The sequence below is a fragment of the Orcinus orca genome, chromosome 4 (assembly GCF_937001465.1).
Source record: "Orcinus orca chromosome 4, mOrcOrc1.1, whole genome shotgun sequence".
NCBI lineage: Eukaryota > Metazoa > Chordata > Mammalia > Artiodactyla > Delphinidae > Orcinus > Orcinus orca.
The window spans coordinates 121109841-121132251 of record NC_064562.1 but is presented as its reverse complement, the minus strand read 5'-3'; the positions used below and the strand labels follow the sequence as shown (position 1 = coordinate 121132251).

The 22411-nt window shown below is 38.0% G+C and overlaps 2 protein-coding genes across 8 annotated transcripts in view; one reads left to right on the top strand and one right to left on the bottom strand.

Annotated features, from left to right (window-relative positions):
- GSTCD (glutathione S-transferase C-terminal domain containing) overlaps positions 1-1462 on the bottom strand; it is a 130690-nt gene extending 129228 nt beyond the window's left edge. Inside the window, exon 1 of one of the 3 annotated variants that reach the window (XM_049709489.1) lies at positions 1090-1462. The gene's annotated coding sequence lies outside the window, so the exon portion shown is untranslated. The remainder of the gene's footprint in view (positions 1-1089) is intronic. The other 2 variants (XM_049709490.1, XM_049709488.1) reach the window with 2 other exon arrangements.
- Positions 1344-22411, top strand: part of INTS12 (integrator complex subunit 12) — a 40019-nt gene continuing 18951 nt past the window's right edge. For 2 of the 5 annotated variants that reach the window (XM_049709496.1, XM_033427810.2), the window contains exons 1-5: positions 5450-8718; positions 11640-11804; positions 14578-14730; positions 16195-16382; positions 18069-18228. In XM_049709496.1, the coding sequence (XP_049565453.1) occupies positions 8689-8718; positions 11640-11804; positions 14578-14730; positions 16195-16382; positions 18069-18228 (696 nt within the window). In that variant the 5' untranslated portion in view covers positions 5450-8688. The other 3 variants (XM_004269613.3, XM_033427811.2, XM_033427812.2) reach the window with 3 other exon arrangements.

Genomic DNA, 22411 nt, shown 5'->3' with positions numbered 1-22411 from the left:
AGTTTGAGCTTTGTTTAAAGCAGGCAAACATGTAACAGAAGTGTAAAAAAATAAAAGAATTGATAAAATAAATGTCAAATCTCACTGAGTTTTTCAGATTTATTTTTGAAGTTAGGACTCTTAAAACAATGCCTTCAGGTATAACTCAAACATAATTTCAAATAATAAGTATGCTTAAGGCAATCCTTTCAGTAGTGTATATTCCCCACCAGGCAGCTGAAAAGTCACACAGCTTAACGTTTGATTTATTAAATATGATAGCAAATCACTCAGTTGTATTTATAACAAAGAATTTATTTTCACAATATTTAAGTGACCATGGTTAAAATTTAAATTGTCACCACTAGTTTTTGCCAGCTTTTGCACTTTCTCCTTTAAACAGTTTCTAGATAAGCTTAGAAAAAAGTAGTACTCTATCTTCTCTTATCAATAATTTAACAGAAGACATATTATTAAATGCTGGCATTTTCTTGATATTCAAGAACTTATGACAAGGAATGGGATCACGGCATTAGGGGATCATGACGTTAAGAATAAAGAGGGGGAGTGGGGGAACAAGTCACCTAATCCCAAACCAGGTAGAGAAAGTACTCGTATCAGTAAACGTTTTGGAAGTCAAAGCAATTTTCATGTAAGTTAAACTCTAACTTTCTATAGAAGTTTAAAACCAAAGTGAAACACTGCTTTGATGGTGTAACAGAAGCAAATGGCCCCAAATGAAGCAAGTTCATTAGAGTAACTGTTAGGTAGTATTCACATACAACTGCTTTCTCCAGTGAGGAAGGGCTGGAATAAAAAACTAAGTGGAAAAAAAAAAAGTTAAAGCGCGGTCCAAGAGGCCTTAAAACCACACCTAGCAGCAAATGGCAAACGACCCCACAGACTGCTGCAACTGGAAGCTGCTCCATGCCCCCATCAATAGAGGAAGCCACGGGGACTGGTCCTGGAAAAACTGAGAAGGGGCCCGGACCCCTCCACCCTTCCCGCCATTCCCCACATCCTCAACTCTGTTTCCCCAGATGCTAAGAGGCGGCTTTACGGCGTCTCAGGGACTGCGGAGCCGGCGGCCCGAGCGCCCGCCCTCCTTACCTGGTCGCAGAGGCGCGGCCAGGCAGGGAGGGTGCGTGAGCGTGTGGGTGACACGGACCGCTAGCTCATTCCTGCCCCGCCCGAGCCGGGTTTCCCGAGGCCGTTTCAGAAAGTTTTCGCCCGCGGGCCACACGCAGCCAACGAAGCCGGGAAAGAAACAACGAAGATCGCGCCAGGGAAGCAGCGACCCCCGCAATCATTCATAATCCGGCGGACCGGAAGGAGTGGGTTACGTCACTTCCTACCGTCGCACAGCCAATACGTTCCCCGGTCGACCCTGCTGCGGGAACCTTTGTTTTTCCGCTCTCGGAGCCGGCTGCTGCCGGGAGCGGTTCGTGAGGCCACCGGGAACTGACGGGGCAGCGGGGCGGAGCGGTGAGTTGTTACCAGCTCACCGGCTCCCAGTCGACTCTGGGAGGCTCAAGACTTTTGCGAGGGGCGAGGTGGGAGAGTAGTTCCGTGCGGTCTTAGTTTCCTCGTTCCCTGTGGGGACACCTCGTAATTTGCAGGCGGTCGAGTGCCCAGGATGACTGCTCACCCCTTAAGTGAGGGTAGTGCTTCCTCGGAGGTTGTGGCGGGCTGGGGCACGCGGACCGGGGGCACGCGGACCGAGGGCACAGCCCCAGGGACTAGGTCCTTGGAACCCTGTCTCCGACCTTCCTCGGAAGGTTTTGGCGACTTCTCTCGACAGCTCCCTCTGTCGGCCTCTCACCTTCTCTCGAGCTCACTTGTCAAGGACCTTCCCCTGTGCTAGGCCTTGGGTGTGTTATGACTTTGATCAAAAAAGATTGGCAGTCCTTGTCTGCGTGTCTCTGGTCGCTCTTCAGATTCACTATCACTTGGTTGGTTTGGAATCAGGGTCTTTCCGCTTCCCTTATGTTTCCGGACGTATGCCTAAGGTTTCAGTGTAATCCAGGGCCAAGAACTCAGTGAGGGAATGAAAAGGGCAGCATCTTTAAAAGGTTGTTTATAGAATGGGTTGCAAGAGCTTGCAAAGACATAAAGAGAAAAGCTTTCTAGAGCCGTTATGTGATGGCAACCCTAATATTGCACTCTGCGTGAAAAGGGTCGATTTCCTTCATCTCGTTCACATGCAGATGATCAACTTTAGACTTCTTTTAAGATTCGCATATAGGGTGGGAAATGAGATCTAGAGGAAAGAATATATTTATATATGAGTACCCAATTTCGGTTGGAGAAATCACAGAAGCCCTAGAAAGTGACATTTAAACGAAATCTAGTTCATTCACTCTACAAATACTTTTGAGAATCTGTGAAGTTCCAAGCACTAGGTATATAACTGAATAAAACAAGTCCCTGCTTGCATGGAGTTTACAGTCTAGTGGGATTAATGAATCTAAATCGGATGAAGGATTGGGAAGAGAGTATTGCAGATAGGGACATTGTACAAGTCCCCAGTCATGAAAGAGGTGTTTTTGTTTTGTATTGCTTTTCTTTTTTTGATGTTTGAGGGTTTGTGGGGCGGGGCAGTTAGGTGGGGATGGCTTAGAATTTCTTTTTTATTGCTTTTTGTGAAGAGATTTTGGACATGATTAGAATTGTGTAGAAGAAGAGGAAAGACCTTTATACTTTGATCTCTATTAATTCCAAAGCCATTATTTTGTGGTACTTTGCAAAATAGCTAAGGGGTAGGCAAAAAAGAGAGCCTCTCCCCTTAAAGTACTCAGAGTGTTATAGAGAATATACAAATGTACAAAAAAAGAGTGTGGTTCAAGGTAGAAAGTTCCAGTACCATGAGAATGCATTTTGAGATATTCTAGGAGGACAAGATTAGTTGTATAGGGGGTAGAGAGGAACACAGTAGCTGTGAGTAAAGTTCTCATGAGAAGGAGTATTTGAACTGGGACTTGATAGCATTTGGAAATATAAAAATGGGTTATAAGCTTGTCAGAAAAAATGAGTAGAATTAGCAAGCCCAGCTAATGGCTCTGCACTACAGAAGGTCTGGGGATGAAGAATTAAAGTTTTTGTGCCAGTTACTGAATCTTTTTAAATGGTAGGCCAAGAAATTCGGCTTTATTTTAAAGGCAGTGGGAAGCCTTAATTTTTGAGGAAAAAAAATGAAAAAAGAAAGAAAGGAAAGAAGGAAGAAAAAATGTGTTGCAGTAACATTAATATGGCAACAGTGTTGAAGTCAAGAATAACTAGATTGTTGCTATAGTACAAAAGGCAAATAACGACCTGAATCTGAATAGTAAGTGTGGAAATGAAAAACAGGAATAGATGTGAGAAACGTTGCAGAGTCAGAATTCACAGGAAAGGCCTGCTGATTGTTTAGATATAAGGAGTTGGGGAGGACTCAGTGAGGCAGAGATTTAGGCCTCAGACCCGATTAATGGAGAGTGTGTCATTTATTGAAAGAAAGTGCAGGACAGGGAACTTTTGGGGGAAGATATCCATAATCTCAATTTCAATCATAACTGAATTTGAGATACCATTAAGGCAACCAGGTACACATGTTTACTAAGCAGTTGGAATTGTGGGGTTTGAGCTTAATAGAGATTGGAATGGGGATAAACATGTGAAATCAAGTTGAAAACATGATATATATAAGATTACCACGGAAGAAATTGGTAGCAGAACTAAAGAAAATAGACAAGAATAGATACTTGGGCAATACCAAGAGCAATGGGGATGAAAAGATGACCCAGAGAAAGAGTAGCCAGAGATAGAAAAAGAAAACCAGGAAAGCTGAGTGTTACTCGTGGAGGAGGAAGATTTTTGAAAGAGAAAGTGAATAACATGTATTCACTTGGCCAGCATTTACTGAGTGCCTGCTATCTGCCAGGCACTCTGCTACAAACAGGGATTACAGCAGTAGGTAAGGTCAGTGCTGGCCCTCATGGAACCTACGTTCTAGTGAGAAAGACAAACCCTGTTTACACAATTAACAGTGTAATAGCTATGACTTGTAAATACAGGATGTTTTAGGACCATATAACGGTAAGACTCCTTATTTTGTTAGGGGAATGTACAGAAAGAAATTGAGACGAGAAGGGTGAATAAGATGAGGCAAGGGACGCTTTCTACTAAAGAGCTGGGGTAAGAAAGAGTATATGTTGAAAGATTTGAAATAAGTCATGTGGTTACAACAGGAAGTGGGAATAGCTTGAGATACTAAGTAACATTTAATGAGCAATTGTACTCTGTGCCAGGTACTGTTGTAACTGCTTTACATGTATTACCAGATCATGTAGGGCATTAGAGACCTTTTTAAGAATCTTGTTCTTTAACCTTTGGACAGTAAGAAGTGAAAAGGAGTATTTTAAGCAAGTGGATGATATAAAAATATTTGGAAAGGCGCAAGAGTGATTTTGAATTTTTTCTTTTTTTTTTCTTTGGCTGCATTGGGTCTTTGTTGTTGGTGCGGGCTTTCTCTAGTTGCAGCGAGCAGGGGCTACTCTTTGCAGTTCACGGGCTTCGCATTGCAGTGGCTTCTCTTGTTGCGGAGCACGGGCTATAGGCACGCAGGCTTCAGTAGTTGTGACACGTGGGCTCAGTAGTTGTGGCTCATGGGCTCTAGAGTGCAGGCTCATGAGCTGTGGTGCAGGGGTTTAGTTGCTCCATGGCATGTGAGATCTTCCTGGACCAGGGCTCGAACTCATGTCCCTGCATTGGCAGGTGGATTCTTAACCACTTCGCCTCCAGGGAAGTCCCAATTGTGGGGTTCTGATTAAGCTCTTACAGTGGGCCAGATAATAGCTGCATGATGGTAGCTTGGTCTAGGGTGTGGTAATAAGGATTGAAAAAGGTAGATGAATTTGAAATATATATAAGAGGTTTGGTGACTGAATGCGAGTCAGGAGTTGAAGTGGAAGGTTTCTGGCTGGAGCAATGGGATAAGTATCATTTGAGAAAGGGAAGATTAGGGGAAGAACTGGTTGAGAGAAGAGTGTATGAGTGGCTCTGTTAGGGGCATGTTGAATAGGCGGCACCAGTGAGATATCCAAGTCAAGCTGGCAGTCGAATCTTGGAAGAGATGCATGGGCTGGAGAGATAAATATATAATTACTGGCAAAAGGGTATAGGTCAAATTGTCTAGGGCAGTAATTCTGAAACGTTTAGAGTAGATCAGAACCATCTGGAAGATTTAATGCAAATTTCTGGGCCTCACTCCCAGAGTGTTTTCATTAGTAGCTATGGTTGTGGAGACCGAGAGTTTGAATTCCTAACAGGTTCCCAGGTGATGCCTGTTGCTGCTGATCCAAAGGGGACATTTTGAGAAGAAGGTGTAGAGTGAAAGAAGAGACCCAGAACCTAATCTTGAGCAACTCATTTTTGATTCCTCAAGATTTTTGAGGAATCTACAAAGAAGACCAAGAAAGAAGTAGGAGGAAAAAATAGTATTTATTATACTTACCTGACTAAGGCTGTGAATACTTCGGTGAAAATATTTCCATGGTATGGTGGCACAAAGGCCAAATTGCAGGAAATGCTATATAAGCAGAAGGAGTGAAGAAAAAGTATAAAATGTAGGAGAAGTTTTGCTATAAAATGAAGAAGATAGGATAGAAGATATTTAAAGGTCAATGAAAAGATGCCAGTAGAAAGAAAGAGGCCGGGGGAGGGAGGTTTGTGAGTGGCGGAGAAGACATAGGAATAGTTCATAGCTCAAGGTTTCAGGGGGGCGGAAAAAGATAGGTTCCAGGCATAGGTGGCATTACATGGAGAGCCACCCTCTTATTTAAAAGGTGGGAAAGAGGAAAGGATTGGAGCAGGTATATTTGTAGATGTGTCAGAAAGTTGATTTAGTTCCTCTCTGACAGTTTCTGTTTTCTCTGTGAAGTAGATGAGGACATCTACTAAGATAGAGAAGCAGTTTCAAGGAAAATGGAGAAAATGTGACTGGTCTTTGCGGAAAGTGGGGAAATGAGTTGACCAGAGAAACATGATAGGATTGCTAAGTTGTGTTGAGTGCCTAGGTGGGATTAGTGACTCTGAAGATACAGAGTGTATGTATTCCTCTCAGCTGCACTTAGATTTTGGGTGCAGGCAGGGAGAAGGTAAATAGGATGGATGACTATAAAGTAGAAGAAACTGTAGAACTATGGGACAAGGATGCTTAGAGTGCTAAAAGAGAGTCTTTGAAAGGCTGGACCATAAAGGATAAAAAGGATGGAGAAAAAAGATGATTATTTAGAAGTAGGAATTTCTGTGTTACTTATATACATTTACTGTATATAACTAAGTTATATAAGTCTTAGCTCCTAACGTAAGCTAAGACTTTGTTCCCACCAACACCACTATTGCCACCTTCCTAGGCCATTGACATTTTTAAAAGTGGTGATTATTATTAGTTTTCTGCATTCTTCTTTTTTTAAAGCAACATCTAGATTTGAAATTAAATCTACATTTAAAGCATTAAATTTCTGTATATATTTGTATCTATATCTACACACACCTAGGACTTTGTTTTCTAGAATTCTAATCCACAATAAGAAAGCTCTTTTACAATCTATTTTGATCATGAGTTTTAGAATATACAGGAAAGAACTATATAGAAGTAACATGATTTGGTGTAACTCCTGGAAAATATTCTTGGAAATAATAAAGGAGATAAAGTGACAAATTTACACAGTTGCTGACCTCTTTAGGACTTCAGTAGCAGGAAATAAATTTCTTTCACTATTCAGTAGTCGCCCCTTATCCATGTGGGATATGTTCCAAGACTCCCAGTGGATGCCTGAAACCATGGGTAGTACCAAACCCTATATATACTGGGATTTTTCCTATACATACATACCTGTGATAAAGTTTTATGAATAAATTAGGCACAGTAAGAGATTAACAACAATAACTAATAATAAAGTAGAATGATTATAACAACATATTATAATAAAAGTTATGTGAACATGGTCTCTCTCCTCAGGTTCTTCAACTCTGCCAGAAATGTGGCAGTGGCCTCTTCATTGGCAGACACAGCCTCTCCAGTAATTTTTATATTTTTCAGTCTAAACCTATTCCTGAATCTGTGTAACCATCCTTTATTTGCAGTAAATGGTGTGGTGTCACTCATTTCAGGGGATCTCTTGCTGAAGTTTTTGTAGCTGTTCAATGTTTTCTGGCCCAACATATTGCTGTCAGTTGGAACATATACTGTTCATGTCCTCCATCCACAAATTTAATGCCTTTTCCATTCTAACTAAGCACTTATGCACTGTGGCTATAACTTTTGCACTCTGAGGTACGACAGCAAAACTAGCACAAATTTTCCTTCTTCACAATTTCACAGATAGAAGACTCGTTCTTACCATAGATTTTAGCAACCTCAGCATATGAGCATACAGTTTTTTTCTTATTAAGTTTAAAACTTTCACTTTTTCACTTAGAGGAAGCACTTTGCAACTTCTTTGGCATATCTGAATAGCACGCATCACTACTCTGGCTCTTTGGGAACATTAAATAAATAATAATAAGGTGACCTGAACACAAGCACTGCAATACCATGACAGTCAATCTGATAACTGAGCTGGCTAGTGACTAACAGATGGGATTCACTGGACAAAGGGATGATTCACATCCCAAGCAGGATGGACTGAGCTAAGGAGCTGGCATGAGATTTCATCATAGTACTCAAAATGGCGTGCAATTTAAAACTTATGAATTGTTTATTTCTGGAATTTTCCATTCAGTATTTTCCAACTGCAGGTAACTAAAATATCAGAAAGTGAAACCACAGGTAATAGGGGGACTGCTGTATGTGCGTTTGCTGGTAAGAAAGGAGAAGTAGTAGAAACTGGAGAAGGCAATAGAAAAGGGAGAGGGAAAGGAAGATAGAAAACTAAAATATAAAGGATAAAACACATAACCATGAGTGTTTTATTTTAGGCCCAACTCCTGTTTTTTCTGTTGGACAAGGAAAAGATGTTCGGTCAAGAAGGTGCCAGTAAGGAGAAAGGAGAGGGACCAAGAAAGTGGAGGTCTCTATAAATTCAAAGCATAGACGAATGGGAGTAAATAAATTTTTTAAAAGAAAGAAAGATTGACTTGGTACCCTGAGGAGGCTCCTGGGTCAAAGCAGTAAAAGAGATAGAGTGATGGAAGATTGTAGTTAAAAAGGAGAATTGACTGTAGTCAAGCAGGAGAATACTTGTGTCAAGTTTCAGGTTTCAGTGGCTGAAGATGAAGCTCCTTGAGGTTGAAGATCTAAATAAAACTAGTGCAGGAAGTTGGAGAAGAACATCAATATATATGCTAAAATTACCAAAGATGATGGCAGGGGGAGAGGAAAAGATGAGCTTGGTACAAATGTTCTGTACATTAGCAGCAATGAAGATGCAGGTGTGGATTTCAAGAGAAGATGTTGATAAATGGTGATCGTGGAATATTTTTCCAAAAGCAGCGATATGGAGTATTGCTCTTTGCTCTTTGAGTAGGAACAACTCATTACTTGGGAGAAGGCTGTAAAACAGGGGATGTCTGTGTGGATGAGTGGGGATAGTAAAGGTAAAGCGATAAAAGGACTGCTCGAGAAAAAAATGGAAAATATAGGGGAATATGTTGGTAATGAGTAGGGGCTAGAAGACGACGGGCAACTAGCAATGAAGTTAATGTGGAAAGGGGGAAGGGCTGAGCTGAATGAGTGCTGGAGGGATTTTCAAGGGGAAGGTAAGTTTGTACCTTAAAGCAGCCACTATGTATATATAATAGGGAAAGGGAAACTGGAAGTTGCTAGAAAGGCTAAAGTATTGGTCTCCAAAGTATTCTCATCATTCATTCCATGAGTAAAAAAATTGAGCTCACTTCCTTCTATGTGTATTTAGTTGCCAATTATATGCATATACTGCTATCACTATGTATATTAATAGCTTTTTTTAATAAAAGATTAAAAATAAAAAAGAAATTCTAACATTTTTTTTCTCTGTATTCCACTGTGGAGACCACTGGCTAGAGGAATATGTTAGTAATTTAGGGCAGGGGTATAAAGTCTGTTCAGTTTTATAATTGCAGGATCATATAAAAAGAACTGACTCCAAATTGGTGTTGATGACGTGATCTGTGGTCTGGTCTCCTAATCTAGGTGCTGACTCTTCTCACCTAATCTGTAATGTAAACCTTTTATCTGTGATTATGGAAATACATAACCATAAATACTTGGCTTCTAATTTTCAGCATAGAAATTTCAAGTAACGGTTTTTCTAGTATATTAAAAGGATTCTTTTAAGTTTCAATATTTTCAGTACCTCATAATACAGATTGTTAGCTCTCTAGCTAACCAAAAAAGTTAGGTCAGTAGAAAGACTAGGCTGTGTTCCCTTGTGCACTCAGGAGTGGCAGCTTTACTCCTTCTCAAAATGGACATTTTAATGAGGAACTCTTCTCCTCAGAATGTATATGATGACCAGCCTCATGAGTAAATTTAAAACAAAAAACCCCCCACCTTTCTGTACCTATCATTATATATAGATGATGTATGTAATAATACAATCTTAGGAAGTGAGAGAGGTTGCTTCTCAATTTTTATTAAATTTTTACCAATTTATAACTGTTTGAGGTAGATTATTTTTCTTTTAGTATTGGCCTTTAGACCACTTCTCATGGGTGATTGAGTAGAGCACAGAATTTGAGAATAATTTTGTGGCTATCAGATAAATATCTAATACCTTGTTTAAAACTTAAAAAAAAGGCTAGTGAGGTGTGTGTGTGTGTGTGTGTGTGTTTCCTGTGAGAGTTGGAGAAATATTAGGGGGGAAGTGGATGGGGAAGGAACAAACAAAATCTCCTTTCAGGCTGAACTTTCATATGCCAAGATTCAATCTACGGCAAGTTTTTTGGGTTTTTTTTTTGCGGTACGCCGGCCTTTCACTGCTGTGGCCTCTCCCGTTGCAGAGCACAGGCTCCGGACGCGCAGGCTCAGCGGCCATGGCTCACGGGCCCAGCCGCTCCGCGGCATGTGGGATCTTCCCGGACCGGGGCACGAACCCGTGTCCCCTGCATCGGCAGGCGGACTCTAAACCACTGCGCCACCAGGGAAGCCCTACAGCAAGTTTTAATGGCTTTATAACCCCCTGAAAATGAGAGATTACTGTGGAATTGCTGACAGATCCTTAACTCTAGCAAGTTTGTTGCATTATTATATTAACCTCCGGGATAGAAGACAATTTCAAGACCTAGAATGTTGATCAAAGGATTGAACACAAAGTATACATTTTTATTTTAATAATTCCTTGCCTGGAGAAATATTTGAAAAAGTAACACCGGAAGTAGAACAACATGATAGCATTGGTATTAGCTGAAAACAAAACTTTTCAATGTTTTAGAATTTCTAAGGCTTTGACGTATATCTTCACTATTTTTTCAGTTCCTTAGGACACAGAGAATATCATAGGCCCTATGGGAGATCCATATATATATATGGTTTGGCACTATTTCTCAGACACCTTGCTTCTCAAAAACAGGTTAATGCATGAGACACCACAATCTAAATGTGATGCAATAAGATTATCATTAGTATGTTTTCTGAGTCACTCAGAATTGGGGCTGAGGACTAAGGAGGCAAAAAAAAGATAGTTGAGGTAAAAGTTTCAGCACGGACCTTTAAAGCTTATTGCTTAATACGTCCTCTAACCATTGTCCTCCAGTGACACCCTTCCCCCAATCTTTTTCTTTTCTTTTTCTTTTTTTTTTTTTTTTTTGTGAAAATAAGGTTTGAGGGCTTCCCTGGTGGCGCAGTGGTTGAGAGTCCGCCTGCCGATGCAGGGGACACAGGTTCGTGCCCCGGTCCGGGAAGATCCCACATGCCGCGGAGCGGCTGGGCCCGTGAGCCATGGCCGCTGAGCCTGCGCGTCCGGAGCCTGTGCTCCGCAACGGGAGAGGCCACAGCAGTGAAAGGCCCGCGTACCGCAAAAAAAAAAAAAAAATAAGGTTTGAGAAGAAGAAATTTTGACATATACTAAACTTGATCTAAACACATCAAGTTCCTGTACTGAATTATGTGTATTATTTTAAAATGGTGTTAGGGGACTTCCCTGGTGGCGCAGTGGTTAAGAATCCGCCTGCCAATGCAGGGGTTACGGGTTCGAGCCCCCTGGTCTGGGAAGATCCCTACATGCCGCAGAGCAACTAAGCCAGCGAGCCACAACTACTGAGCCTGCAAGCCACAACTACTGAAGCCCTCGCGCCTACAGCCCATGCTCTGCAACAAAAGAAGCCACCACAATGAGAAGCCCACGCACCACAAGGAAGAGTAGCCCCTGCTCAATGCAACTAGAGAAAGCCCGTGCGCAGCAACAAAGACCCAAGGCAGCCAGGTGTTAGGAAGGGGCTCTGTGGCAAGGAGGAGCTTATCTGGATTTAAAATTTTGCCAAGGATATGGATACAGAGAAAACTGGTAACATTCTTGCTTCAGGAGAAAAGAACTAGATAATGCCAGTTAGAGAAAATTTACTTTTATCCGTAATAACCTTTTGGACAGTATGAATTTTGTATCAGGTGCACAGTATTACCTATTATAAACAAAAGAACAAGAAAAACTTTGACAGATAATTACCCGTTGTCTGTAAATTACTTTCCTCTTTTTTTACTTCAGGTGTTTGCAATGGCTGCTACTGTGAACTTGGAACTTGATCCCATTTTTTTGAAAGCACTAGGCTTCTTACATTCAAAGAGTAAGGATTCTGCTGAAAAGCTAAAAGCACTACTTGATGAATCTTTGGCTCGGGGCATTGATTCAAGTTACCGTCCATCTCAAAAGGTACCTACCTGGATAAAAAGCTTGGAGGAAGTTTTGTAAAGCCTGTAGTAGAACAGTGTTAACATTTAGAACGTCTCGAAACAATCTCTCTGCCAAATAATCTTTTCTTGTGGAATGAAGAAATTTATAGTGTTCTTTTCTTCCTTCAAGCTTTCAGAGAACTGTTACACTATATAGAGAAGTTAGCTGGGAGTGGGGGATATTCAGTTCTACTACTTTATTCCTATAGAAACCCACTTAAGATATATTTCAGTTTCTAATTCCTTATGATCAGAGTATTTTTTTAAGCTGCTGAATGAAACCGTAACCTGTGTTATAATTATTCTCTAACGTTTTATGGGCGAAAAATAAAAGGACAGGGATTTTGCAATGAAGTGAATTAAATATGTATAGGATAATGTAAGGAATAAAGGAGGTATGGATGAAATGTGAGAACTGTGTAGCTCCCATAATAATAACAAAGCTTTATGTGAAAAGAATATACATTTTGGAACCAGACAAACCTGTTTTAAATCCCAGCTTACCTCTTACTAGTGTGGTGATAGATAACATATCTTGAACATTTACTGTGTCCTAGGTACTTTTCTCAGTGGTATATGTTTATCATTAATTTTAGTTGTGGTAATTATCCTTTGAGATAGGTATTATTTATTTTTATTTTACAGTAAGGAAATTGAGGTACATAGTAACTTCATTTCACCCAGCCTCTGTTTCTTTATTATTAAAATGAGGATAATAAGAACTACCTTACAAAGTTGTGAAAATTAAAAGAGATAACGTATGTCAGCCACCTAGTGCAGTGTCTACCTGGTACATAATAGACTTTTAGTGAATGATAGCTCTTATTAGATTCTCTAATACCTAAGACATTCTTTCAAACCATTCTAAAGCTCTAGCCTTGAAACTTTGTGTCACCCAGGTCTATGAACACCTAGATACCAAACTGAGAAGGAGAGGACAGAACTACACGACTAGCTCAGTCTAATCCAGAATCTCAAACTGAAGACAGGGCCAAGTCCCAGACTCAGTGTCCAAGTGATCAGTGATATTTTGCTCCCAGCCTTCTTTGAAAGCTACCTCTAGTATTCTCAAACCTTTTTATTGTCTTTTGAGTAGTAAAGCCATTGTGACTTCATTTCTTTCACCATTCTCATTCTGGTAGGTTCAAAGAGCTCAAGCCAACCAAATTAATAAAACTCAACAAAATATACTAACAAATTCAGTCTGCTCTGAGTATGGATATAGGTCAAACAGGAAATTCCTATTATTACTAAAGAAGCAGTATTTTGAGATTCTAAAACAGAAGGAATTTCATCTGTTAAAGTACATAAGAAGTTTGTTACAATTAAAAAGCCTCCTGCCCTTAGGTTTCTAACTGGAAATGACTTCTCATGGTCAGTTTAGAGAAAATACTCTGCTAGGTGTTTTTAAAACACAGATCCATTTAATTTTAGTCTTTAACTGGACATTTCCATCTCTAGAATTGTGTGAGAATCACCTAGAAGCAGTGGTGTGCTTATAAACATTATCAACTGGGGATAATTCCAAGGAGCTACTATATGCATAAGCTTTCTTTTAACAGCAACAGATAACAAATATATATACATATCAAAGAGTAAAAATAACAAGGATTGCAAGTTTAAAACAGAATGGAAAGATAAGCCACAGACTGAGAGAAAAGGTTTGCAAATGATGTATCTGATAAAGGACTTGTATCCAGAATCTATGAAGATCTCTTTATACTCAATAATTTAACAAATGCTTTAGCAAAGAAGATAAATGTGTGGCAAATAAGCACTTGAAAAAAATGTTTAACACCATTAGCCATTAGGGAAATGGAAATTAAATCTACAGTGATATGCCACTACATACCTATTAAAATGTCTAAAATTAAAAAGATTTAGCCATACCAAGCATTGGTGAGGATATGAGGATGTGAAGGAACTGGGACTCTCATATACTCCTGATGGAAATGTAAAATGGTATACCACTTTGGAACATGGTTTGGCAGTTTCATAAAAAGTTAAGCATAAACCTACCATGTGATCCAGACATTCCACTCCTACATGTTTATTCTAGAGAAATGGAAGTATATGTCCATATAAAGATTTGTACCTGAATGTTCATAATACCTGTATTCGTAATAGGTCAAACTGGAAACAACCCAAATGTCCATTAATAGGTAAATGAATAAACAAATCATGGTGTATTTGTTCACTGGAGTACTATTCAGCAACAAAAGAAATGAACTTTTGCTACACTCAACAACATTGATGAATCTCAAAATAAATATTGCTGAGTGAAAGAAGCCAGAAAAAAAGAGTATATACTGCATGATTCCATTTATGAAAATTTCTAGGAAATGCAAACTAATCTATAGTTGCAGAAAGCAGATATGTGGTTGCCTGAGACTGGGTGGCTTAGTTTTTCTAGGATGTCTACCTCTAAGAGTGAAGTTTTTCTAGGATGTCTACCTCTAAGAGTGATTACAAAGGGCAACCAGGACACTTTGTGAGATGATGGATATGTTCCTTATATTGATTGTCGTGAAACCATAGAGCGAAACATATCCAATTTTACACTTTAACTAGGTGCAGTTTGTATATCAGTTATTCCTCAATAAAGTTGTTTAAAGAAGAAGGCAACACATTGGTCACTACATGATGTCTTAATTTTTAACTGATAGTTGTTTAGATTTATGATCTGTTTTTTTAATAGTATATTAGATAGTCTGAATATTTAATTATGGGTATCTTTTTAATTTCACCTATAGGATGTGGAACCACCCAAAATTTCAAGCACAAAAACTGTTTCCATTAAGCAAGAGCCCAAAACATCATCCACTCTTCCTTCTGGCAATAATAATGGCAAGGTCCTAACAACTGAAAAGGTAAAGAAGGAAGGTGAAAAGAGACCTGCTGATAAAGTAAGATTTTATTTTACTCTAGTAAATCAGTCAATGAATCAATCAGTTTATAGGCCAGAAAACGTTTTGTGCTTACTTTTTGTATATAATAGTGGGTAAAAGTACATAATAACCACTCAGTAAATATATTTTGATAATTATGGATATTGGTTTTTTGAAATTAAAATTTAGAAACATTTTAAAACCATTTACTGAAGTCGTTGTCAATAAATATTTGAGCGCTAGAAGATGTACTAATTTCATGTATAACTCAAGTATTCTAGATGGAACTGTTGTTGAAAAGAAAAGATGGCGAGGAAAGAATAAAGATGTAAATGACTAAACATGAAATTTGTTACAGAATGGTGTACCTTAACAGGGTTACAGATAACAGATACAGATAACTCTTGGATTGTCTATTTTGAATGATTTCTGCACATAATTATTAGGATTTTAGCACTTAGTAAAAAATACATTTAAAAAAACTTTTACTACCCCTGCCCTTAAGGTGGGGTGTTTTCATACGTTTTTCTAAATATTGGCTATTCATAAACTATATTGCATTGTTTTTATATAAATTTAAAAGCACAGAAAGCAATATAATATAGTTTATGAATAGCCAATATTTAGAAAATATATCTCTATTTTCCATATATATATCTCATATATATCTTTTAGCAACTTTTTCCACTCAGCAATGTGCTTTTGAAATTTACCTATGTTGATACATGTAGATTTGAACATTTCTTTCAGCTAACATGTGGAATATTAATTCTATAAATAAACCAGTTAATCCATTCCCCCGCTGATGAGCAGTTAGCTTATTTCTCCTTTTCCTCTATTACAGTGGGGTTTCAGTGAGCTGCTTTATACGTATGTCTTTGCCCACATGGTGGTAGTTTCTATAGGATGTATACCTATAAGTGGATGTAATGGGATGGGTACATCTTCAACATTATTAGACATAGTGGATGTTTGAAGCAAGTATGGCAATGTGTTAAGCCTGAACGACTGGTAGAAGTTCATTATTTACTTCTTTTCAATATATATTAACTATCACTACTTCATTATTTAAAATTTTAAAATAGCCTTAAAAATAGCCTTAGTAGTACTATGGCTTCTCAATTCAAAGCATCCAGTGGGGGGTTGGGAGGGCACTGTAAGTAAATCCACTGAACTTCCAGGATTCTTTAATGGATAAAAGAGTACAAAGAGAAATACAGATGCATGCTAAACTGTTCTGATTTATTTATTTCTACCTTGTTGGAGTCTTTTAACATACTGATTATGAATTTATTATAAATGTTCTCCAGGTCTTTAGTGTGTGCATCTCTCCCTAACTATGTGAAAATATCTGTTGAGTGGACTTGGTCATTGCACACTGTCTGTCTTATCTTGTGATAGATGTGATAGATGTCTGCCACATCTCTCAGTGATTTAAAGTTTATTCTAACGTGTTACTTTCTGATTGGGTGCTTTTTATAGATGAAATCAGACATCACTGAAGGAGTTGATATTCCAAAGAAACCTAGATTGGAGAAACCAGAGACGCGGTCCTCTCCCATTACTGTCCAAACCAGCAAGGATTTAGCTATGACTGACCTTTCCAGCTTTGAGGAGACCAGTGCTGATGATTTTGCCATGGAGATGGGATTGGCCTGTGTTGTTTGTAGGTTAGTTGTACCTTGCCACAGATTCTTTTGTGTCTTTGTAAAGAGCAAACAACTTAAAAAAAAAAAAAAGACCAATTGTTGGGTGTTTTTTTTATTTTGTTTTTATAATTTGAAGGTGGGTAGGAGATAAGTAGATCGATAAGTAGATAAACCTCCCATATGGCAATTTAGTGTCTTAAAAATTGTCAAAATTTTATATTCTTGACACGCATCTTTAATCAGTTATGTTGTAGTAATATTTTCTGCGTTCTTCGCTTCTGGAGGGAAAGCAATTATTGCTTTATTTTTTAGTGAGAAAGAGTCTGTTCAGCAGACTTAATTATTTTCACCTTTCTTTTTTTTTTTTTTTTTTGCGGTATGCGGGCCTCTCACTGTGTGGCCTCTCCCGTTCCGGAGCGCAGGCTCAGCGGCCATGGCTCACGGGCCCAGCTGCTCCGAGGCATGTGGGATCTTCCCTGACCGGGGCACGAACCCATGTCTCCTGCATCGACAGGCGGACTCTCAACCACTGCGCCACCAGGGAAGCCCCTCATCTTTCTGTTTAAGAAGACTATGTTGCTTTTTTTTTCCTGAAGTGTTGATAGTATTTATAAAGTAAATGGTTATATATCATTTTCTAAAATACCATTAAATCTTTTCCTAAGGATAATGGAAATGAAATTAATGGATCATGTAGGTTATTCTGAGTGTTGTTTTGAAACATGGATTCATAATTATAAAAACATAGATAATTCTGCTTAGTAGAAGATGCATCTTAAAAATCAGAATAATTAGATTTTAAACTCCTTGATGCCAGGAGCTATGTCTTTAATTGTTAATGACTTTCATTGCCTAGCACAACAGAAAAAATTACCACCTTTGTTGCTGTTTTCTTCATGAAAATGTTAAATTCTGGTGCATTGGGACTGAGTGCATACCTATAAACTTTTGTGAACCTTATAGAGAATCAGTTAATGTACTTCTGAATAGGATCATTTCGTTAGAGCTTCATTGTTTTAACATATATTTGTTTATTTCAACTTTTATCTACTATAAGAGTTATCATTTTTATATAAAGAAGTAAATGGTAAAGTAATAAGGGGGAAAGGACTAGTAATTGTAACCCTCCGTAAGGAGACTTGTTATGATAGTCTAAGGCTGTTGCTGTTGGAATTTATACTTTTTTGATACACATATTACTGCATTCTATTTAGTTGATTAAGACATTTATTTATTGAACACCCTGTGTCTGCGCAGTAATGTGCTAGGCCCTATAGTTAATTAGGTCCAGTTTCTAACTTTAGGCAACTCAAATATTAATGAAGAAGATAGAACAATATGTAGGCAGCAAATATAAAGGAATTTAATAGAGGTACAAAGAAGATGTTATGAGACTGTTGGAGGACTAGCCAAAGTCTACTGTGTACCTTCTGTGAGAAAGAAAAAAATTGCAATGAGAAATGACAAGGAGAATATAGCCAAATTTAGTCTTTAAGTCATCTTATACATTTCTTAATGGCTGAGCATAACCTTTAAAAGAAATGAATTGTTTGTGCAGGCTACAATGTTGGGATTCGTTACTTTGCTCTTTGGCTTTTCTGGGGTTTTTACCCTCTTTAGTTTATCAAACTTTACCAGAACAACCCTAAAATGGCTTTAAATTGTTGCATTCAAATAAATGTAATATTTAATGGTATACTTTCTTAGGCAAATGACAGTGGCATCTGGTAATCAATTAGTAGAATGTCAGGAATGCCATAATCTCTACCACCAAGATTGCCATAAGCCGCAGGTGACAGACAAGGAAGTGAATGACCCTCGCCTTGTGTGGTATTGTGCCCGGTGTACCAGACAAATGAAAAGAATGGTAGGAATCATTTTTCTCTATTTTAAACAATCTCTGTCAATTTCTTTGTTGATATGTGCTTTTTAAGATAAAAATTTGAACATTTATGTTATTGAAAAAAAATCTTATAAGCTGATGATTTAAATGTTTGTGTATATGTGTGATTTTTGTGTCTATGCCTAAATGGACCAGACCATGTATATGCATTTTTCTCTGCTCAGCTTTTAACTTGTTCTATTATAAAAATCAGAATTGGAGACCCACAAAATATAAATATTCCTTACTGGTATGTCAGTGTATTTATAAACATAAAGCACTGTGGGAAGTGGTGAGATACAAAGCCCCAGACTCTGCTGAGTCTGGTAAGGAAATATTAGAAATATCTATTCCTGAGTGAGTGTAAACCACCAAACTTACAAACTGTGTACAGAGGCAGTATTTGTATGTGCATCTCTGTCTTTCCTCCTGTGTTTCTCTCTCTGTTTCTCAGTCTTTCCTTCTCATTGTCTTCAAGTGACCATTTATCCTATATTCCCCAGTACTTTCTCAGTTTACTGCTCACAAACATAACTGTCTTTAATTTCGTACTGAAACATGTTTTCATTTGTTATATTGGATAGTTTTCTAACTTATTTAAATAGTAGATGGATGAATGTTATCATCTTCCTTTTAAAGAAATCAAGTTGTTATTTACTTCAGTGACTTGTTTGCTTCCCCCATCCACCCTCCCCTGCCTTAGATTAGGGACTCTCTTTTTGTTTTTTTTTTTTAATTTTATTTTTTATTGAAGTATAGTTGATTTATGTTATGTTAGTTGCTGGTATACAACAAAGTGATTCAGGATATTGAATATCCCTGTGCCATACAGTAGGACCTTGTTTACTCATTCTGTATATAATAGTTTCCATATGCTAATTCCAAACTTCCAATCCATCCCTCCCCCACCTCTCCCACCTCCTTGGTAACCACAAGTCTGTTTTCTGTGAGTCTGTTTCTGTTTCATAAATAAGTTCAATTGTGTCACATTTTAGATTCCACATATGATATCATATTGTATTTGTCTTTTTCTTTCACTTAGTATGATAATCTCTAGGTCCATCCGTGTTGCCACAGATGGCATTATTTCATTCTTTTTATGGCTGAGGAATATTCCATTGTATAAATATACCACATCTTCTTTATCCATTCATCTGTCAGTGGACATTTAGATTGCTTCCAAGTCTTGGCTATTGTAAACAGTGCTGCTGTGAACATAGTGAGTGCATGTATCATTTCGAATTGTAGTTTTCTCCAGAAGATTAGGGACTCTTGATAAAAGAGTTCTCATATTGTTAACCAAGTGAGTTTCTACATAAATTTTTCTGACCAAATATATCTTTTTAAAGTTAGAAGTACTTAGTTAAAAATAAGAAAAAAAAAAATCAAGATACCTACTTTACTTTTTAATCACTCAAATCAGAAATAGATTATGTTTTATTCCTATGAAAAGTAGTAACATTTCAGTAGTATTTATACTTTCTGTTTGTAATGGGAAATTTCTTTGACATGATACAATTGTTCTCTGCTCAGTCTGATTTTTATTTAGTTTATTACTTAAACTAGCCCCCCAGGACCTCAACCAAAGTAATTACGGGTGAGCACAACAGTGCATTCCAGTGCCTTGACACAAGTAGTCACTAAGAATTGGTAGTCAAAATAAATAATTTGTGACAGTAATCTTTCTTTAGTATAGCTTCAAAGTTTATTATTATTTTATTGTAAGTCTCTTAATAAAGTAAGTACCGTTCTCTCCTAAGTTTTTACTCCCTTACATTTTGTGACTTAGTTTACACCAGGTCTATATTTATAGTTCTAACCCTCTTCCTGGAATGAATTTTGGCAGCTGACCAGATATCCTACAGTTACTTTAAGTTCAATGCTTTTAAAATTAAAATTGTTTTCTTCTCCACTCAATTTTTCCTCAGTTGCCTGAACTAGAAAACATTATCCTTGATGCCTCTCTTAATTCCACATCCCTTTGTTTACCAAACTTGTTAATTCTACCTCTTATGTATTTCACAAATCTGTTCATTTCACTTTTGTTACCCTGTCCCACAAACCCCTCATTTCTTGTCTATTGCTTTAGCTCCTTCAGTCCACTTTACACACTGCAGTTAGAATATTCTTCTAAAGTAATTATCTAACTTTATCTGTTTAAGTGTGCCCAGTGGCTCTCAATTACCTATATAATGAAGTTTTCCTTGTTAGAGTGGATGTATGGACCTTCTCTCTTTGACCCAACTCTACCTTTGTATCCTTCTCTCCCACCACTTCATCATATACACCCACATACTGTGGCCATGCCAGACCAAATGGTTCATTCCCTGAGTATGTGGTGAACTTTTCGTGTTCCCATATGTCCTGCTTCTCAGCTTCTCCTCATCTGGGATACCTTTTATTCTTTATCAACTTTGCAAATTAAATGTCTAATTAATTTGTCATTAAGACCTAGTCTCATTCACTGGCAAAGCACCAGAGCAAAGCTCAGGACTGGACACATCCCACATTCTGTTGTTCTTATTTTAAGATACATAAATGGAGGAAATGTAGATTTGCACCAGAAATCTGCAGTCAGTAAGTTCTGTCTGTATGTCCAAGAGTCAAGTGCTGAATAAGGGGCCATGACTAATGTCAGAACATGATTAGATACACCAAGAGTGGACCTGGAGAAATACCAAAAGATGTGATCTGAAGTAAGCCTGAAGATTAGGATCTGGTAAACACAATGTTCAGTGAGAGAAAGAAATTTGGAAATGGTGGGGATGCTAAATCCAGTCATTCTTACTATAATTGCTTTCAGTGACGTTCTCATATATATGTGCATTGGTTATTGGTCCAAGATATCTCAAGGATACCATAAATAACATCTTATATCCCCTTTCTCCTTGCACTAATTTCTTAACTAGGGCAGGTTCTGCAGTACACATTATTATAGGAAGACGGGAAGACAGAGTTAAGAATGGTGGGTGGCAGGATCCAAGATTATTCTTTTGTTTTGTAATTTTCTGTCTACCAGGTAATGGGTTTTGCCCCAGCACTAGGTGAGAGACTCATGACTTACTGCAGTGGTTCTCAATCTAAGGTGGTAACACACTCCTACTCAGCAGTAATAAAAATACATGATAATTTTGATTGCTGCCATACTGGCAACTATCGCCTTGAGTGGTGAATGTCATATATTCTGCACTGTGTGAGTCAGTCACCCAATGAAAAATTATAGTGCCTTTGTTGAGCAACACTGAGTCAGTGATAATATCCTAGTTCCCTAAACTAGTATTACCAGCGAAGGACAAAGGGTTTTGGGTATTTCTTACTCAGCTTCTAAGATGGCTAGGTGAAATAGAGGACGCAGAGAAAGATCCAAACATGATCTCCTAGCCAGAGGTTCTTTCTGGGCTTCACTGTAATGAATCTTCATCTGCTAAAGCATACAAGTTAGGTGGGTCTTCAGAGTCTCACCACATCTACTGATGTGCATAGAGGGAAGTATAAGATTGAAAGCCATGGGTATGGAACCATGTATTTCTGATTTACTCTGAAGGCTACATTTTCATAACGTGGTTTGCAGTAGAGGGTAAGATAATCTTTCTTGGTCGTAAGAGATATTTTTATCATAGATATCTAACAGCATCCTTAATAATATTCTTGATCTGAGTGTTGCTTTATAAGTGATGTCTGAAATTAGTTGTACTTTCATGTGGAAAGTTTGTAATATAAAAAATGGGATGAATTGAGACTTAAGGCTGAAAATTATATTGTATGGCAAACCATAGCACAAGAAAGTCTAAACAGAGATAAAACAGCTGCATTCAAATTTCCAGAAATGAGAACACATTATTAATACATTTTCTGGTATTGTCTTGCATGGCCTTATTAGGATTGTCAAGGACAATGGAATGGCAGGGAGCATCTTTACCCATCCCGTAGAGATGGGTTTTTTCAGATTCAGTTTTCTTACCTTTTGTAAATAATGATAATGAATAAATAGTAACTATTATTGTCTGCACTTAATATGTGCCAGACACTATGTAAAGGCTTACGTAATCACAATTCATTCTCATAACCCACCTTTGAAACAAGATATTATCCCCATTTTGCAAATGAAAATGAAACTTTTAGAGATTTACATATTTTACTTGAGGTAACATAGCTAGGGAAGTAGTTG